The sequence below is a fragment of the Amphiura filiformis genome, chromosome 8 (assembly GCF_039555335.1).
Source record: "Amphiura filiformis chromosome 8, Afil_fr2py, whole genome shotgun sequence".
Lineage (NCBI taxonomy): Eukaryota > Metazoa > Echinodermata > Ophiuroidea > Amphilepidida > Amphiuridae > Amphiura > Amphiura filiformis.
Genome location: NC_092635.1, coordinates 17,114,945 through 17,134,556, shown reverse-complemented (window position 1 = coordinate 17,134,556; position 19,612 = coordinate 17,114,945). Strand labels below are relative to the sequence as shown.

Genomic DNA, 19,612 nt, shown 5'->3' with positions numbered 1-19,612 from the left:
GTCATTATTCACATCAGTGATTATTATTCACGTAATGTCAAATTGAAACATGAAGATTTCGATATTGTTTTCTGACGAACAAGGTCCAAAATGATCTACAATTGCAATTTTGGTCACAGGAAACATTGAACTTGTAATGTTTTAATATGGATTAAGACATTGGCCACTGATGTGAATAATGACATCTTTATTGATTATTACATGTTTTGACCTCTTCCAAAATATTCACGAAATTCTTACCACTACCTACTTCACATCAAAATGCAAATAGCAGTCCCCTAAGTCCCATAGCGGTCAGTCTGTTCATGGAATGGTTCGAGAATGAAGCCATAGCCACAGCTCCCGATAACTGCAAAGAGATATGTCGACGATGTCTTAGAAGTGATCAAGAAAGGATAATCTGACTACACATTTGAACCAAGTTGATCCTACAAATAATATCACATTTACCTACGAGGAAGAATCGGACAATAGTGTCCCTCATCACCAAAAGTACTGTCCGTGTGCGTTGGTTTTCTGTAAATCTACAATTGAAGGACCCGTTTCATGGGTCCCTCAAATTGTGCATCTAAAGAAAACCAACGCACACGGACCAGTACTTTTCCAATCGCACCATTCATTATATCATAAATTAGGTGTCGTGAGGACCCTCATCGACAGGAAAGACTCCATTTTTTCTGAAGAAACTGTTCGCCAGAAAGAAAAGAGCCATATAGATTAGACTCTTAGTCAATACCCTCAGTGGTCTATCAAGAAAGTTGTTGAGTAAAAAGATCTTCCGAAAACCACACCTAGCGACAGTAAAGACAAAAGCAAAGGCCTTGTAGTGCTTCCTTACTTATGTAGAAGGCTTATCTGAACGGGTGTCCAGAATTGTCAAGAAATATGGTTTCGCAACATTGCTAAAACCACATTCCATAATCCGCATAAGCTCTCGTACTTCCTCTCCAGACAGCTGAAGCAGTATATGGAATTCCTTGCAAGAGCTGCCCAAAAACCTATAAAGGGGAAACAGGTCGCTAATTGTCTACCAAGTTAAAGGAATACAAGACTGAAGCGGGAAAAGCTAGTCAGAAAACTTTCAGCGCAGAGGAAAGCGTCAACTACAGAAAATTACAAATCGGCCATAGCTGAACACACTGCAATAACCAATCACGTAATTGGGTGGATGGAGGCCAAAGTCATTGACCAATAGGCAAACAAAATGACCCACTGGCTCAAAGAGGCCATCTGGATTAGAAGTAGAGGCAACACCACCATGAACAAGGATGAGGGGCATACAGACTTGATCGAATCTACGATCAGATCATAAATCGGCAAACAACCCATGTCATCAAGATCAGCCACAAAGATTGCCAATAACAACTAGAAACACCACCACTCACCAAATAATAATAATAATAATATGTACACTTGTAAAGCGCGCAGATCCGCAATAAACGCTCGTGGCGCATACAGAGCAAAAACAAAATATACCAGCAGGAAAAATGGAAACAAGGAACAAATTAATGCAATCAACAAAAGAACATTTCAAGATACATGAAGTAAAAAATAACAAAGTATACTACAAATTAATCCAGCTCATAAGCAAGCTCGAAAAAATATTTCTTGAGTGAGGATTTGAATGACTCGATTGACGGGCAACTGCGAATAAAATTGGGAAGACTGTTCCATATGCGAGGGGCTGCCACAGAGAAGGCGCGATCACCCCATGACCGAGATGATTTCGGTTGAACAAGGAGAGTTTTATTTGCAGAACGGAGACCGGGCGAGAAGGGTTGTAAAAGTCAAGAAGTTCATATATGTATGGGGAGCAATTCCATTGACAACACGGTAAGCGAGTAACATAAGTTTGTATTTAAGCCGGAAGTTAACAGGGAGCCAGTGTAAGTCAAACAAAACTGGAGAGATGTGTTCAGAAGGTTTTGTGCGAGTGACCAGTCTAGCAGCGGTATTTTGTTTGAGTTGCAGTCTGTGAATTTGATCTTTTGGAAGTCCGAACAGAATGGCATTACCCATGTCCAAGCGAGATGATACAAAAGCATGGACCAATTGTTCTGTGGCTTGTGGGCTTAGGTATCTTCGAATCTTGCCAAGGTTTCTGAGTTGAAAAGAGGCAGATTTGATAACAGATGAGATATGAGGAACCAAAGTCATTGTACTGTCCATAATAACACCAAGATTGCGAACTTGTGAGACGGGAGCAATAGCTGAATCACCAATTTCTATGTGTGGTATGGTGATCTTACTGAGATTATGTTTAGAACCAATGAGAACCAAACCAAAGTGAACAAGATTCCTGATAGGACTCGAAATATTTCTAGTGAGTACATAACTTACTTTATTTGGATCGGTTTTGAGCACATTTGCTTACCAAGCGTACCGAAGAAGAGTAATACAATGAGCACCGAAAACAATTTCTTCCATGGATACTGAATACAAGGCAATGGGAATTTGCTGCAACTTTCAAATCTTAGGTTACTCTTATTTAAATGCACGCTGCGACATTGAGACAATTGCAACAAATAAGGTGCCATAATGCGCAGAAATACATTCTGCTTAGACTGCATATTCTAAATTTGGCATACAATTAACCATTTAGGAACAATTGCCTTTATTGAAAGGGGTAATTATCTTTAGGTAGATGTTATACCTTGAGATCCATTTATAGCTATTGATAATAACCTGTTACCCTTGTGTTTGTGTATAGAAAATCAAATAGCTATATCTTGTCTCACAGAATGTGAAACAATGAAATTGTATACCGGTATTGTTATTGTGAATTTTGTAATACGTAATAAAAGTTACAATGTTTAAAAACAATTACCTGTAGCCTAGAGATATGTCACTAATACATGTGTCGTTGAGCATGCATGGTAAGTTTCATCAGAAATTGTTGCTTTTTGGGAGTATTTAAAGATATTAAATTATCAGTTGGCAGAGCGTTGTAAAACAAGCATCAAATGAACATAAAACATTTGGAAATCATGTCACGAATGACGTATGCGATGTCTCTTCACATTATGACAATTTGAGTGAAGATTGGCAGGTAACATGGATTGCAACTTGTATGATGTAATAAGTACATGTGTTTTATGGAAACATCCAAAATCACTGTCGTGTCACTCCTTGTGGCATATTGTAGAGACTCAAACAGAACATTAATTTCCCTAGATATTGCTACCACTATGAGTTATAAAGTACTTTACCCAATGCGTTCGGTGGGAATCAAAATGACTGTTCCCATCAAATAGCTTTCAGGAAATCAAGTTTGATTCTCCTTAGTAACCATTAATTCTTCACACATATAAATCGGTTTAAATTCATTGCTACTTTTTAGATGAATGAAGTAAGGTTTGGGACCCGACTCCAGGTAAGTATTGAATTGTACCCATGATACTTTATTTCGTCTTTCTTAGGAGGCACTCATATTAATATTAAGGTGAAGTTCTATCTGTTAATTCAGATAGGAAGAGCAGAGGCAAGAAGATTAACAATACAACAATGCATTAACAAATATATGCGTATTTCAAAAGCTGGGACCAATGACATTCTGATTAATAGTACATTTCCATAAAAATCTGAAAGTATCTTACAAAACGCAGCTGCAGAACACGAGCCTTCCCCTTAATAAAGTTACGGTATACTTTTAAACCAGAGATTGTGTTTTAACGCTGAAGTGTGATAGTTAAATAATTTAAGCTGCTTGCAATCAATTGTAAATGACACTGATTTCTACAGGTTAAGGGGGTACTACACCCATTGATTTTTTTTTGCATTTTTTGCATTTTGTGAAGAAATTACAAAAAAAAATGGACAAAGTGGTATGCAAAATGAAGGGCAAATCTTCTCGTTTTATTGGTGGCATCGGTATCAACGTAGCTTACATGCTTTTAAAAGTAGAAGCCAAAAGGTGGTACATCACTGATGATTTAAATTCACTTCATTTTGGAAAGCTAAATATCAACGGATTTCGTTAACATTTTGGATATGTGTTGCTAACACGTTAGGGAAATAAAGTTGATATGTAAAATGGGAATAAGTGGTTCCTGATTTCTTTTATGACTTCATGAACTTGGTGCTCCACAACTATCAAAAAAGGAACTGGTTAAAATGCTTCTATTTTCAATGTTGAGCTATATTTTGTATTTTTAACTTGCGACATTATTTCACTGAAACTTAATTAAGCCACAGGTAACAGGTTACCACAACCATACTACAGCAATGTTGAAAAAATTGTATTTCTTGTCACCTATACCACCATATTGGGTAGTTTTCCGTAAGCTTAACGTTTGTGATTTTGGTAACTATTTTATATTTATTTGTGAAATCCATCGCAACTAGGCATTCTAAATTGTACTCACCATTTACATCCCAAGGTATATTAGTATATCCACCTTGCACTTCTCGATATATATCCAGTTAAAGACAGAATATCAAAATTATTCCTCATTATGATATCACAAACTCTCACATGTGTATTCAAAATTGATGCTTAAATTTGACCGGAACCAATTGACCTATAACCTGACATACGGTGACCTAATAGCCTTTTCTTCTCCTAACAACACATTATAATATTATTGACTAATGACTATACATCCATTGTGTAAGTGTTTATATATTTTGCATGCACCACTAGATTTTCTATAGAGAGTATAACAAAGGATTTAATGTATTCTATTCATGTACCCTACTTGAACATGCTGAATAGAATAAATCATGGTTTGTTATGAAACACGCATCTGAGTAACTAGGATACAGTAAACAAAATATATATAGGGCTAAAATGACTTACTACAATTGTTTAAAAGCACTTTTTTTCTTCTTTTTTTCATATTTTTTTTATTTCACATGATCCGTGCATATATCGCCTAGCTATAAATGAAACAATATTTATTTAGACCAATCAAACCAATATATGGGTGTAGTACGCCCTTAATAGAATTTTGCAATCCATTGCATGTCTATGGCTTGCCTTTTGTCAACGAATGCAATTTAAAGAATTTAAGCTGCGTGCAATCAATATTGTAAATGACACTGATTTCTACAGGTGAATAAACTTTTGCAATCCATTGCATGTCTGTGGCTTGCTTTTTGTCGAAGAATATAATAACCAAACGTGGCATTAATATTTCTACTGTAGTTATAGTTGGATTCTGGCCAAGTCAAGTCTAGATACTACTAAAACAAACGTTTTGTTTGGTAGACACGGTAAATACCATACGGCAAGAATGCTTTTCACACAGTGGTTGTCCGGGGTGGTTGCTGATATTACGTCTGCTGTTGTTACTGGTGACTTTAAACTTTTGGAAGTCACATCGGGCGCCACCCAGACTGCCATGCCACTGACTTATGAACTTCAGGCGTCTCTAATGTGCGTTTTCCACATCCTGACTCACCACGCAAAACGTGTTCTGAAGAACTTTCACTGCCATGCCGGTAGAAACACCCACTAAACAAGAAATTTAGTGGGATAATATTCACAACTGCAATAACTTCTCTTGTACCATCGTAACTCAATTGACAGCCTTTTATTTTGAAATATTTCATCTAGCAATTTGGACCAACCAATGTTTACACAAAATTAGTAGAACTGATTCTCTTGTCCTTTAAGTTTTATGTATATATTAATTTAAAAATAAAAAACAAAAATATTGATCAATGTTAATAAAAACGATTGTTAGGAACTTGTTGTTCAATGTGTATGACTTTTCTCCTTAACCAGCAATATAAAAATCTTTATATCCCACATGCATTTATTCACAACGCAGGAGACAAAAATCGAACCACATGCAATTCAGAATCGAGCTGAAGTCTTACACAAGACTACTATTACGATTATGATAATATTATGACGTAGTGTCTAGCCTATTTAAACACGCTAACTAGTGTTTTAATGCAAGGTCATATAATTCCTCTTTCTTTCACGCCGTAAATTTATACTACCAAAATAAATTCAAAATTTGTGTTATTCTTACATTTACCGTTCACTTACCGAATACATAAAATTTCTGTACAAGCTATAATCACGTAAAACATACAAATACACAATTCTCACTTTTTGTGACTAGAAACAGTGCACAATGTTTTGGTCTCGTGACTTTAACCTTCTACACGCCAATGTTTACAACCAGAATCGCATGCACTCATTTTTGTTTCTTTTTTCTATATTACACTAATTATAATGTTTCAGACTAGAAGAGAAAGAATGAAAATACGTGGAATTATATTTAGTGCCGGATTTAGTGCTATTCGATTTTTAAAACAATGTGTTTTTTTAAGAAGCATTGACAACTATTCAGCCCGGAGTGCCCGTATTCAAATAATTATTTCACGCCTGGGAAAAACCCATATATTTATGAATGGGGAAAATTACTATTTACTACCAGAGATGTGAATAGGGATATCGTACGGACTTCAAGCTCGGAAATTATAGGCCTGATTTTTCTCTTTTGAGCTCTTTTATAAGCACAGAAGATATTGATCTACAATTGATTGCTTACATGGACCAAAGCTGGTACACCTGTCACATGAAGTTTCGGTAATTTTGGTAAGTTTCGTAGATTTCAATTGTTTCCAAAGTAACGTATTTATATTTCCAATACGTCATTAACCAATATGCGTGTGGGTACCGCCTGTACTACGGCCTGGCTCGCCAGGTTACGGCTTTGTTTGCTTGTTTTTGGGTTTTTTTGTTTTTGTTTTTGTTTTGTTGTTGTTGGGGGGTCATACATTTTTGGAAAGAAAAATAGGGGGGTCAAATATTTGATGACCAAAATGTAGGGAGTCACAAGATGACCACAGATAGTGTGTGTTTATTTTATATATTCAAAAAGACCGATTTCAATACAATCATAACCTGTTTATGGTGTAAGGTGTATATTTGGGGGGGGGGGGGTCATAAAATTTTTGTTGCCGAAATAGGGGGTCGCAATTTTTTTTGCCGCTGACTTTTTGCAAATTTGGGACCGCCTCCCCCCGAAGAAGAAAATGATAGGTCCTTGTGAGTTTTGTGTTGTAGGTGTTAGCCCAAAAAATGTTGTTCCTCACCATAGGTAGAAACCCGGGTAGTTCAGGAAGGTAGTGTGTGTCCGGCAGCTAGGAGCATGCGGGAGTGGGGTACAAATATTAAGAGTTCAGTGATGGTGAGTGTTACATTCAGAATATGGGATGAGTTATATTTGCCTAGTTAAATTGGGATGTGATGTATTGAGGATTATGTTTGGGGGAGGGTAATTTGGTGTGTTCACTGTTCAAATATGGTGATTTTTATAGATCTCATAAAATGTCGAAATTAAGTGAATATGGTGCTTTTTCTGACACATATAATTTGCTACCCCTAGGGTTATTGCTATCTCCTGGCCTATAAGTGTTGTTTGCCGTGTCTGTTTAACGGGGTCAATGACCATATCGACAGCCTCAGCCCCCTATATTTATAACAGGTTGGAGAAATAACGACACATCCTATCATAACTCTTCTAATACTCTGCAATGAGACAACTCACCATATTTGAACTCTCGAAATAACCCTCCCCATTTCAAAGTATAAATTGACATATTGCAAGTTTTGCTAAAGATAACTCTTGTAATACCCTTAATGTAGCAACTCACCATATTTGAACTCTCCAAATGGACTCCCCACAAAAAAACCCTCCCCATTTCAAAGTATAATATTGACATATTGCAAGTTTTGCTAAAGATAACTCTTGTAATACCCTTAATGTAGCAACTCACCATATTTGAACTCTCCAAATGGACTCCCCACTTCAAAGTTCCCTAGTATATCAACATAAACGCCATCCCAAATTTTAGTAACATTGTTATTGATGTAATTATTATCATACGAGTATCATCATCATCTTCATTAATATTATTGCTGTTGCTGTAATTATTATTATTATACTATTTTTATTAAATATTAAATATACTATTATTATTTTTAAATTTAATATGTTTTTTTTTTATTTATTATTTATTTATTACCAGAATAATGACTCGTTACATTAAAAACCAAGCTCGAAAATGTAATATTTATATTGAAAAGAAAGTCATACACCACAGAATTGAAAAGAAACATTCCGAGTAATTTCACGTGAAGCCCATGTGAATCCACAGTATTGTAAACGTGTATAACTCAGCCATTTTACTGCAGACTACTTGTCAGCATGTAAACAAACCAGTGGCCTGTCACATGCCAAAGCAGAGATGCCAAAGTGAATATTTGTGTTCATTCATGCTTTATGAACCGGAAACTATCAGTCAGACCTTTAATTCAGTAGTCTTTTCTAAATCTTATATTCAATATCAATGGTTTTGATCCAAATGTTTTCTGCTTTCTTTTGGTATAATAGTATTATTATTATGGTAGTTATTGTTACTATTGTTATTATTATTATTATTATCATTAATATTATTATTATTATTATTATTATTATTATTATTATTATTATTATTATCATTATTATTATTCAGCAGTCCGTGATCAGTTGACCTCATATCTATACTCGCTTGACCTCTAATGACCTTAACCTTAAACATTTTTCGCACTTCCATGTTTCCTTGAAATAATCAATATTGCGAAAATCTCCGAACTTCATTTTGTAATTTTCTGTCTTTTACCAATGTTTAGTAATAATATTTAAAATTTAAAAGAAGTGTATTTAGTTATATTTTATAGCTAAAACTAAAGAAACAATATGGCCCCTGCCACATGTAGGTTCCTGCCTTCTCATTCGCCTTAAAACAATTATATTTTGTGCGGTGAGGGGGTGAGAGAAATGAAAAAGTATGGCCATTGGCCAGCAATTGACCAACGAAAAAAAAAATGTAGCTCTTGTTTGAAGCTAATCGGACATACGGTTTTTATAATACACCCATTGAAACTTCTTTGTATTGTATCGATGATCAATACAGTTAATTAGCTAATATGACTTGAAAGTGCTCATTAATATGTAAGTTTTGTGAACATTTTGCTAAAAAAACAATGCATAAATTTTCATAAAATTTTTATTTAACCCTAGAACTATACGTAGGAGGTTGTACGAATAACACGCGTTAACGCCCAAACGACCTAAGCTAATCGTAGATCCATCCTCTGCGCTCGCGCTCATTTGAGTGATAAAGTTTTTACCCTAGCACCTTACCCGGGGATAGGACAGGTCATTGAAGATGACCATGAGTGAGGGGGGGGGGCAATGATTTTCATGTCGCTCTTGTGAAATTATTCCAAGAGCTACTGACTTTTTACTTGTTACCTATGTGAAAATAGTTATTTCCTTTTATATTTAGGAGAAAATTTGGTGCAAATCAAACTTTTGTAGAATTGAAAATAAATTTTGCCTATACTTTTGTACATAGCCAGAATTTCCCAAATTGTACATAGCCAGAATTTCCCAAATTTGCATGGGCGCCCTCACAATATGACGTCATAGCGATATTATGTGGTTAATGTTTGTACTTATTTTTGTATCACTTGATAGAGGAGACCCATAGCTATACTAATACCAAATACAACGGTATTATGACGTTTGTAATTGAAAATTAGGGGGTTGCAACCCCCCCCCCCCTTCGTAGTCCGAGTTGCTCAGTAGTTCTAGGGTTAATAGAATATTGCCTGGTCAAAGTGTTACTAATGACTTTATGCATAATTAATTAGCTAGTCGCCATAATTTGCATAATTAATTAGCTAATTATGCAAATTAGCTCATTAATTATGCAATTATGCAAATTAGAGGGCGGCTAGACTATATAATACACTAGAACATAACAAAAACACTGTGACCAAGTTTGAAGGCAAAAGTCTGCAAAATCAAAGTGCCATGAACATTTATGCATTGAATGTTAGCAAAATAGGCCCCCCTATTGGTAAAAATCACATATTAATGAGGCTTTTCACTGATTTTAGCTCATTAACTATATTGATTATTGATAAAAACAAGAAGATACAAAGAAAATATAAATTGATGTAATATGGAAACAAAAGGCATATTGATCAGTGTACTTTGCCTTACTCAATTAATCTGTGCCTCTGCAAATACCAATGTTACATTCTCCCACAAGCGACGTTACCAACAAGGAGCTAGAGTTAATTAATTTGGTTGTTTTTTTCATTTTACAGCTAATCGCATGTGAAGCATAATGTCTGACTACTTCAAGTACTTGGAAAGTATCTTGGAAACCATTCAACCAGAAGAACATTTCAAATCTAGTTCCTCTGAGGCAGTATTACAACAGCAGCCAATTTGCTTTGAGAGTGGTATCAGGGCATACCAATTAAAAAATCTCATTATTCAGCTGGTGCTGTTCGGAAATCTTCTAGTTAAAAAGCTACATGCAATCAAACTACCGTTTCAAAAGAAAGCAACATCTGACGATGAGATAAGAGACAAGTCAGACAATTCCATCGGTAAACAGCCTCAAATTCCTCAGCCACACCCCAAGACACCAGCACGATATGCATCATCACGTGTACAGCATTGGTCACATCTGACTGATCAGAGTGTTTGGAAAACTGCTGCGGCCTTTGTTTTGGTATCCAATTTGGTGCTGTATTTACAGGGTCAATGTGCTGTATCTGCAGAGACAAACACAAAGGTACTGTCAAACAAAATAACAAGTTATCATGCAGCCAAATGTTTTATTATAAATGTTCAATTCAAACACTGATTAAAAAAGTTATATATAACCTATATATAAAAACACATATCAAACTAATCGTAAAAAAGGGAAATCCCGGCAAATGTTATCAGAATGTCTTTTTACCACAGATGATCGTTTCTTGCATATGACATATGCAATTTTTCCATGTAGTGCACTGAAGGTATGGAATTTAAAAGGGGCATTTCGTGATTCCAATCACAGTTAATCCTCCCACTTTAAAATAAATTAGATTTTATAATAATAATATTTAAACTAGTACAATCTAGCCAACTGGACTTATGTTTTTGAGTGGGAAATTTTCACGTTCGATCCTGAACGCATCATCAGCCCTACTGATCTTCTGGCGGAAAGTTCATTGACCTGTGAAGCGAATGTTGTTGTATCACAGCCTCACTTCGAGTTCAACCTGAGAAATATCTTCTTGATCGCTGAACTGTAGGTCCCAGAAAAGTTATGACGTAGGCCGCCTCCCCTATTATAAGTTCAGCGATCAGGAAGATATCTCTCAGGTTGAACCAGAAGGTGACATGTGATACAACAACATCCGCTTCACAGGTCAATGAACTTTTACCGCATGTGTTTGCTATCTAATTTCTTAAGGGGGTACTACACCCCTGCCCAATTTTGTGCCTATTTTTGCATTTTTCTCAAAAATTATAGCGCATTGATGACAAGTAAGATATTATAGGGGCAAGGACTATAACTACTGCACTGGAAATTTTATTTCAGCACAGACAACAGTTGTGGAATTACAGTCAAAAATGAGGGAAAACCAATATTTGATCAATAAATCAATAACTATTTTCCTTGAGTTGCTGAATTTTCAGTGTAGGAGTTGTAGTTCTTGGCCCTACAATATACATATCTTACTTGTCACCAATGCGCTATAATTTTTGAGAAAAATGCAAAAATAGGCACAAAATTGGGCAGGGGTGTAGTACCCCCTTGTTCATATTATTGTGAGGTCATGGGCTGGTTGTTTAACAGTATGCTTCGACTTTATTTATAAATACGTATTTATAAATACGCACGTTACCACTGACCTCCGCGCTGCCATAACAGCTTGTAGACAGTCGGTGTCGAAGTGACCTTCTACACAGCATGTAGTCTTGCTGTACATTTAAATGCAAAGGCGCGAGGCGGTAAACGACATGAGACTATACTGTACAGCAAAATTGTCTATTTTATAAACATAGCGTACTGTTTACATAGTTATGGTAATCTGAAAAGGATCGTTTCCAACTTCAAGATTCTAAAACTAAAGAAATGTTTATCTTTTGAATGGTACTTGTGGAAAGTGGGACAATGTCATTAATTGTTTGTTTGTTTGTTTGTTTGTTGACATTTTCCTACCATTTCATCTTATTTCCCCGTTATAGTGTAATCCACAACCACCTGACTGCATGCCTTGTGAGGGTACCATGTACTACCATGATAATCGTAACAACACGTGTGAAATGTGCCCATTTTGCCCTCCCGGTTTTCAACCAGATAGAGTAAGTTATTACCCTTGCTGGCAGAGAAGAACGGCACTTGTTTACATCATTTTGGACTCTTTGAGAGCGTACGCAGCGTAACACGATAGTGGGGGTTCTGATTGGCTAATTCAATCGTCTGACAATCATAACAACAGACCGGTAATCGGATTGGCAGATTACGTGTCAAAGTAGCCATCGCCGCAGAGCGGCGCTCATCAAAGCCCTGAACCCGGGGCCCCGCGTATGTCGCTCGATTAACATGGCGCGAGCGTCAATCAGAGCAAGGGAGTGCCGTACTTTTCTGGTAGCTAGTAGTTTGTAGATATGCATGAATTTTGTGGTAGAGGCAAATTCACCAATCACATACTTCATTTTATACATTGATGTTTATCGAGAGGCAATCCTGAATAAATAGTAAGTGGCCAAGCATACAGATTAATAATAGTTCCTCTATTATATTTTTAAATGTTTCACGAATTTATTTACTAGATTTTAATACTTCACTATCATTTGACCTGACTTGACTTGACTTGTTCTCAGACTTGCCGTATTTTTACACTCTTAATAATTGTGCCTTAAAACTTTATATGTAGCATTGCCCCAGTGGTGGACACGACGCAAGCGGCAGGACACTGTCTTGCGTTCCATGCGGACAAAACCACTTCTCAAAAGAAAATGACCAGAGAAGGTGTTCTTCATGTCAAGTTTGTGACAACACCATCAATGACATTCCCTGCAACGCAACATCAGACCGGCAATGTGGCCCTTGTGCTGCTGGGTAAGTCAAATTCCTGGGTCTAATTATTTAAGACCTCTGGGGCGCTTGTCTGCCAAATTAAAAAAAATTGAGATATAATCGTGATAATCATATTGATATTTCAGATGGTGAAAATAGGTATGAATATCTATTTCATTAGCTTTAATAGTAGCTTCTAAATGTTGATTAATGTGACAAACATTTTATTTCACGGTTGTTTGATGGCATGTAAACTGTGTCATTTTAAAGAATAAAGAAAAGTTGAACGATGATGGCGCTATTTATCTTAAATCTTGTCTGCATCTTTACAAGGGGTAGACACTTGTATAATGGTATTAGAACATACATTTGCAAGAAAAAGACCAACAAATGTGGAGGACATTTTCAAAAATCTTTTTATCATGAAATGTAAGGAATAACTCATATTAATTGGCTAATTTGAATTTAAATATATATAAATAGCGCCCTCAATTTACATAAAAAATGAACAATTTATAATATAAAGATGACAAAAAAGCAGAAAAGATGAATAATTTGATATAGATACGAAAATCTATGTTTTAATTTATAGCTAAAATATATATACGAGTATTAGTGTAATAGCTGTTTTTATTGCCAAGGTCTAAAATTGAACATTATTATAACGTTATGTTAGAAAAATTAATAAATGATCACATCAAACAACCGTGATTTGGGTTTGCAGCAAGTTCTTTCACTTGACACTAATTTTGGTTATAACTTTTCATTCATGTAGGTTTGGTTTATTGCATATGGAACATAAAGAGAGATGTCTACCGTGTTTCCTTCTCGACAGCAGGACTGCAGCCACGCAGGAAAGCTGCAGTTTGCAATCAACAACACCAGATACCACTACAAAACTGAAACTTTCTAAGGCTAATTCGCTTACATCCACGGAAGGTATGATTATTTTCGTATGATGCAATGAAAGGCTATAGATTTTCCATTACCTGATCATTATCTATCAAACTGGCATGGCGAAATTTTTCGAATCAAATTATCATACATACATGTTACATTTTCCATAGATCAATTAGATAAGTCCTAGATATTTCAGTATTTACAGTTTTGAGTTTAATGCATTACTTGCACAAGTAATAAAAGAATAAAGCATAATCGTTGACATGGTCCAGCCTGATTTATATACTATTACCTATCATAAATGTGTTACTTTTGTACTTATTGTACCCAAAGTGCAGTACTTAAAATTATGGTTGCAAATAATATTACTAGGACCAAGCCTATATTATATCACATTTTCCGCAGGTCTGCCAACATCTTCAGCAAAGATTAATGTAGTTGACATAACAACTAATCCAACCAACATTTTGAGCACGGAAAACAATGCACAAGGTAGGTGCTTGTAAATGAAATTCAAAACATTGAATTATATTATACATTACGTTTTTCATCAAATATTATCTTATTCATCTTTCCGTCTGGTGTTTTTTTTATGAATATTCATTATTAGTATCGTATTATTATATCACATTATTTAAATTGACACATACACAGATGAGAAGGAACTGCAATCTACTAAGACGAACAAACCAAGTACCACAAAAGCCCATGTGGTGGACAGGGTGCAATCTACCATGTCTACAAACAAACCTACACCACCTATGAATGAAAACGAAACTCCAAATGCTCATCACCCGGAAGCAAACGGCCCGAGTTCAGGTATGTTGATTATTTCATTAGAACAATTATGTGTGTGTTTCATAATTACAAATTTGTGTGTGTTTTTACTGGAGTTAATCAGCAGTGAAGCAGGTTATCCTACCCATGCTAACAGGAGATGGGTACTGGCTGGCTATCCAAGTTGTTGTCCATAATCGAGTCTCATTGTGGCACTGCAGTAGACCTCATTTTCAACGTCGATATTTCATTTTGAACTCCTGTGCCTCTTTGCTTATACAAAGTACATTGATATTCTGTCAAAAACCATTTTGATTGAAACTTGTTGATTATGATATGCATATCTATGCAATGTTTCAAACAGCACGTCCAACATGATGTTTTCTTCTTCTTTTTGTCTTTAAGGAGACATCCATAGAGGTCAATTTGAGAGGCCATCGTCTGATAACAAAGAATCGTCTGCTAAAAATGACCACTTAGGTAAGGTTTTGTTTGTTTGTAACATTGTAACATAAGATTCAAATGTAATTGTTTATTTTCAGTAACCTTTCAGTAAAGCACTTCAATGCCATCATCTTTGTTGTGGAAATAATTTGGTTATTGCATTCACGCCCTCGTCACGTCATTGTATCAGACATACTTTTATACGAGGGCGTTCTGTTCATTTTTATCTTAACAATATAAACCAGCTGAAATCATGTGTCACGCGCTTTTCTACAGTGATTAATGTTATTAAATGAGCCAAATGTAAGCTTGCAATTTCAATTTATATAAGCTTATGTAAATACAGAGGCAATTTTTATAAGCAATGTAAAACTGTACATCATGTCGTCACTGATATGTTTTCATTGTTTTCTGTTTTACAAAGGACCATTCCATCAAGGCAGGAACCACCCAATCTCCGAAAAGAATGTGACAACAATAGCAATCTTAATGACATTGATTGTTATCGCTCTCATAGTTGGGTGCATATGTAAAAGGCGCATGGAGATAAATGACAGAATATGTAAGTATAACCCTGAGTACAAACCAAATAATGAATTAGGGAGGGTAAACTTTTCGCATTAAAATTCCGAGGTATTTTGCAAATTGCATTATTGCAATATACATATTGTACTTATTTTCAGCCAGTGACTGTAGACCATTGATTTTATACTAATCATGCTGTCACGTAATTAAATGTGTGATGTAATTTTACATGTGTTGTTTGAAAGACAAAGGTACAGTGTTTATGTGAGCATAGAGAAGTACCATGAAAATAATCCATTTAATTTATGTGGTGTGATCAAGCAACATCAGTCTGAAGTCGGGTATATATATTTCCACTTCTGCAGAAAACCCCATTGACATTGAAGTTAGTTCCAAAGATATGAACAGTTGAAGTGTTTCCAAAACAATATGCAACAAAATAAATGATTGTCTTTTTTGGGTACATCTGAAATTCAATGTATCCGACTTCCGACTGATTTTGCTTGATCACATCACATAGGGTTACAAGTCAACTAAGTCTTTCATTACTGACTGAACCTCGTAGCAAATTTAGAAGCTAAACCGGTGCCTTCACAAAGTTTGTAACAATATCCTTTTATGCCAATATGAATGTTTCAGTCATTCATAGAATATTTACAAATACGAGATGTGTTTATGTGATCTTTTTTGAAGGTGGACGTGCACCTGTACATGGTTACATTCCAACTGATAAAAAGAGGATCCAAGACTCTCCGGGTATTCAAAATGACTGGTAAGAAACCAATTTGGTTAACAACGAAAGGGTAAATCACAATTGTGCCACTTTTACTAGGGAAGAGGGCTGTACATATAAATCAATGATAGCATCAAGTTTATCAAGAGTTCCTTCATGAAATCAAAAGAATGCATCGATTACACAACAATACAAAATTGTTTTTACTGTTTTTATTGTTTTATAATCATGATAATGATACAGGTAGAATGATTTTCTTTTTTTTCAATTAAAACAGATTAAAAGATAAAATAAATATTTCACATTCTGCTGTAAAATTCAATACATGTACATGTTGATGGTCTTATCATGGTAAATACTGTTCCCGTTGTCGCTCAAGACATGTTAAAAGACAAATATTGCACACTCTGTTGTAAATTTAAAATCATGTCAACGACATTTTCCACATCATAATTATAAAATCAATTGGATGATTTTCACATTTCATTGTGTGGAACAGCTCAATCCGACATTGCTTGAAATCAACAGTTTAGGTCATTTTACCGTTTGGTCTTTAACATAACAATTATTGTTCGTGTGTAAGGGTCACTCACAGCCCCCTTGCTTCTGCGTGATCGTTACCTGGCATTGCCTGTAGCAATGCATCATGCTGCCCTCGTTTTCAAAACAATTATACTGATCAATTGTTACATAATCATTTCTAATCATATGTTATTTTATTAACTGTACTGTACATTCTATTCAATTTTCTATAAAGTGACACAAAAGTGTTTTGATATAATTGTGTTTAGTGAAGCAGATCTCTGGATGAATAAAAGCAATCATTATTTAAAAGCTAGATGTAAGTATCATGTCACAACAGTATTTTCAATTGCCAAATTGGCGCATTCCACTTACACCATTTTTTTAGACAGGCTGTGAATATGTGCAACATGTTGTTCTTCACAGGGACTCTGGAAGCAGTACCAAGAATGGATCTGAAATACAGTTCATTGCTAATTCGAGAAGACACGATGCAACCACAGTTTGTAAAAATATTACCTTTCAAAGTGGTTCACAAAAGAGCACAGATTCACACGATGATCTTAAACAACCCTTCTTAACTGAAGATCTCGACAATTCGGGTAGCTCGGGGATGATCACAAAGAGGCCAAAGTTTCCAAAATCTAATCAGCCTACAACAAATCCCAAACCAAATCAGGGATATAAATTGAAGAAATCAAGTGAGATGGGCGACTCAAGCTCACGTCTTTTACAGTCATTTGATTCACCAGCAACAAGCAAGAAAGGTTTTGACTCTCCAGTCTCCTTACCCGGACCCCAACCACTTACGACGATTGGTGGTAACCTTGGAAATGACTTTGCAGACAATGTTTATGATGTTGAAGGAATAACAGAGGGACATAACTATCCTTTCGAAGATAATGATACCGATAACACCGAGAATGGTTACAATCATCATGGCTTTCTCAATTCTCAAAACATACCACCAGTACCGAAGAAAGAAGAGCCGCAGTCATTAAGTTTTGAGCTCCATAATTCGACTCTTGAGAATGCGATGTCACCCAACTACAACGAAGATACTGGCCCAGGTAGCACTGCGAGTTCGACAGGGGAGAATTTATCAATGAGCGCTAGAGTACACGGCAAGGGCCTAGTTGGGTTTCCAGTACAGGAAACAAGATTGAGGCGTCCTTCAGCGTACCTTAAGCTCCATGAATGTCCAACAACAGGTTACCGATCGCTCTTTTAATAACGCCAGCTGTGAGGTCAACGGGCGATCCAATTTTGCAGGAAGTGATGCTCATGCTGTAAAGGGAAACGGTGCTACACAACATTGGAACAGCCAAGACAATAGCATCAGTCGTCCAATTATCGGACATCCTGAGTCACAGCTGTCTCTTCAGCAGCAACAACTTCAACATCAGTATCCGCAGCAAGAGCACAAGCTTCAACCAACGGGAAATCCGCAAAATCCACCCATTGTTACCACCCAAAATATAAATCCAGGTCAGACAAAAGTCTCTTCAACTCCGCAGATAAATCAGCAGCCTTCTTCAGGAATGGGCCTCCACATTCCTACTGCATTGACTCGAGTTTCCAACCATCCGAACACTTTCCAGGGCCAAAACGAAGGTATCCATGGTGGTATCAATGGTTACAACCAATGTTCTATGAGAACAGCTGAGTCCACAACTCCACCTATCTCGCATATAGTGCCACAGAATAACGTTGGAGTCGGAACCAAGAGCATTGCTTCTAAACGACTAATAGGAAAGAACCTTCCTCCACTAGCCACTAAGCAAGCTCGTGATGTTGCTACCGCGGGCAATGTCAGACAGCCTCAAAACAATACAGGAATCTTGTTGGCACCATCACCGTCTTGTTTACCCGGGTTACCCCCAAGTCCTTTCGAGATGCCAAGGTATGCAAACACGTCAGACGGACAAGGGAACCTTTCTTCCAGTAATAACAATCCATGGCGCCCAAATCAAACGGGAACACCAAGCTCCAACATGTGGCAATCTCCAGATCATACTCTGCGATTTGTTGAAGCAGCAACGTCCCCATTTCCATATTCCAATGTTCCAACGACAGGGCCTGTATTCAATGGTTGTCGTGATGTCACTGTTGTCATGGCTTCCAATGCCAAGAAAAGTTCATTTGTGATTGGGGACCAGGTTACCATGAATGATCAAAACAAGAAATGACACAACTTATATTCAGCCCCCACAAAAATTTAAAATGCAGTTGAAATACCGTGTGTGTCTGTGCTCTTTTGCAATATTCCATCTCATTGTTCGTTTGATTTTGTATTCATTGTTTGATTACGTTTATAAGTAATTTTTTATCAGGCAACTTACTATAGGCCTTTACCTTTATTTACAGTGTTAATTGTAACTTATTAAAGCAAACTTCAATGCAATTTATAAAGTATCGGTAGTCAAATACAATTAAGGAAAACAATCTAAAGTTTGCACAAAAAGTAACGCAGCTGTTAGAACTAATAATAATGTTTTCACAATATTTCAACATAGAGAGACGGAAGATTTATTTACTCGCATTTTGATATCCAATTCGTCCAATTTTGTTCATTATTATGTTTTGATGAATCCAAGTGTGTGAAAATATTGGATCCAAAACATAATAATGATAATATTGGATGTTTTACGCCCCATATTTATTGGTCTCGCTATGTGTTTTAAAATACTGTATATTTAAAAACTCATAGCTCGACCAATAAATACGGGTTCAATTGATCCAATTTTATATCAATATTAACATCGCAATAATTCGTGTAAAGAGAAAAGTCCGAATTTAAAAGTTGCAGTTTGCAGCAATCAATGGTTATTACGC

General features: G+C 36.1%; 1 protein-coding gene across 1 annotated transcript; it reads left to right on the top strand.

Annotated features, from left to right (window-relative positions):
* The first annotated feature begins 6,320 nt into the window (after positions 1-6,320).
* Positions 6,321-19,612, top strand: LOC140158710 (uncharacterized). Its single transcript, XM_072181897.1, has 11 exons — positions 6,321-6,553; positions 10,121-10,596; positions 12,042-12,158; positions 12,734-12,918; positions 13,652-13,815; positions 14,182-14,268; positions 14,431-14,595; positions 14,959-15,033; positions 15,422-15,559; positions 16,216-16,294; positions 17,204-19,612. Exons 2-11 carry the CDS (start codon positions 10,141-10,143, stop codon positions 18,006-18,008), a joined length of 2,271 nt encoding a protein of 756 aa, XP_072037998.1. The 5' UTR covers positions 6,321-6,553; positions 10,121-10,140; the 3' UTR covers positions 18,009-19,612.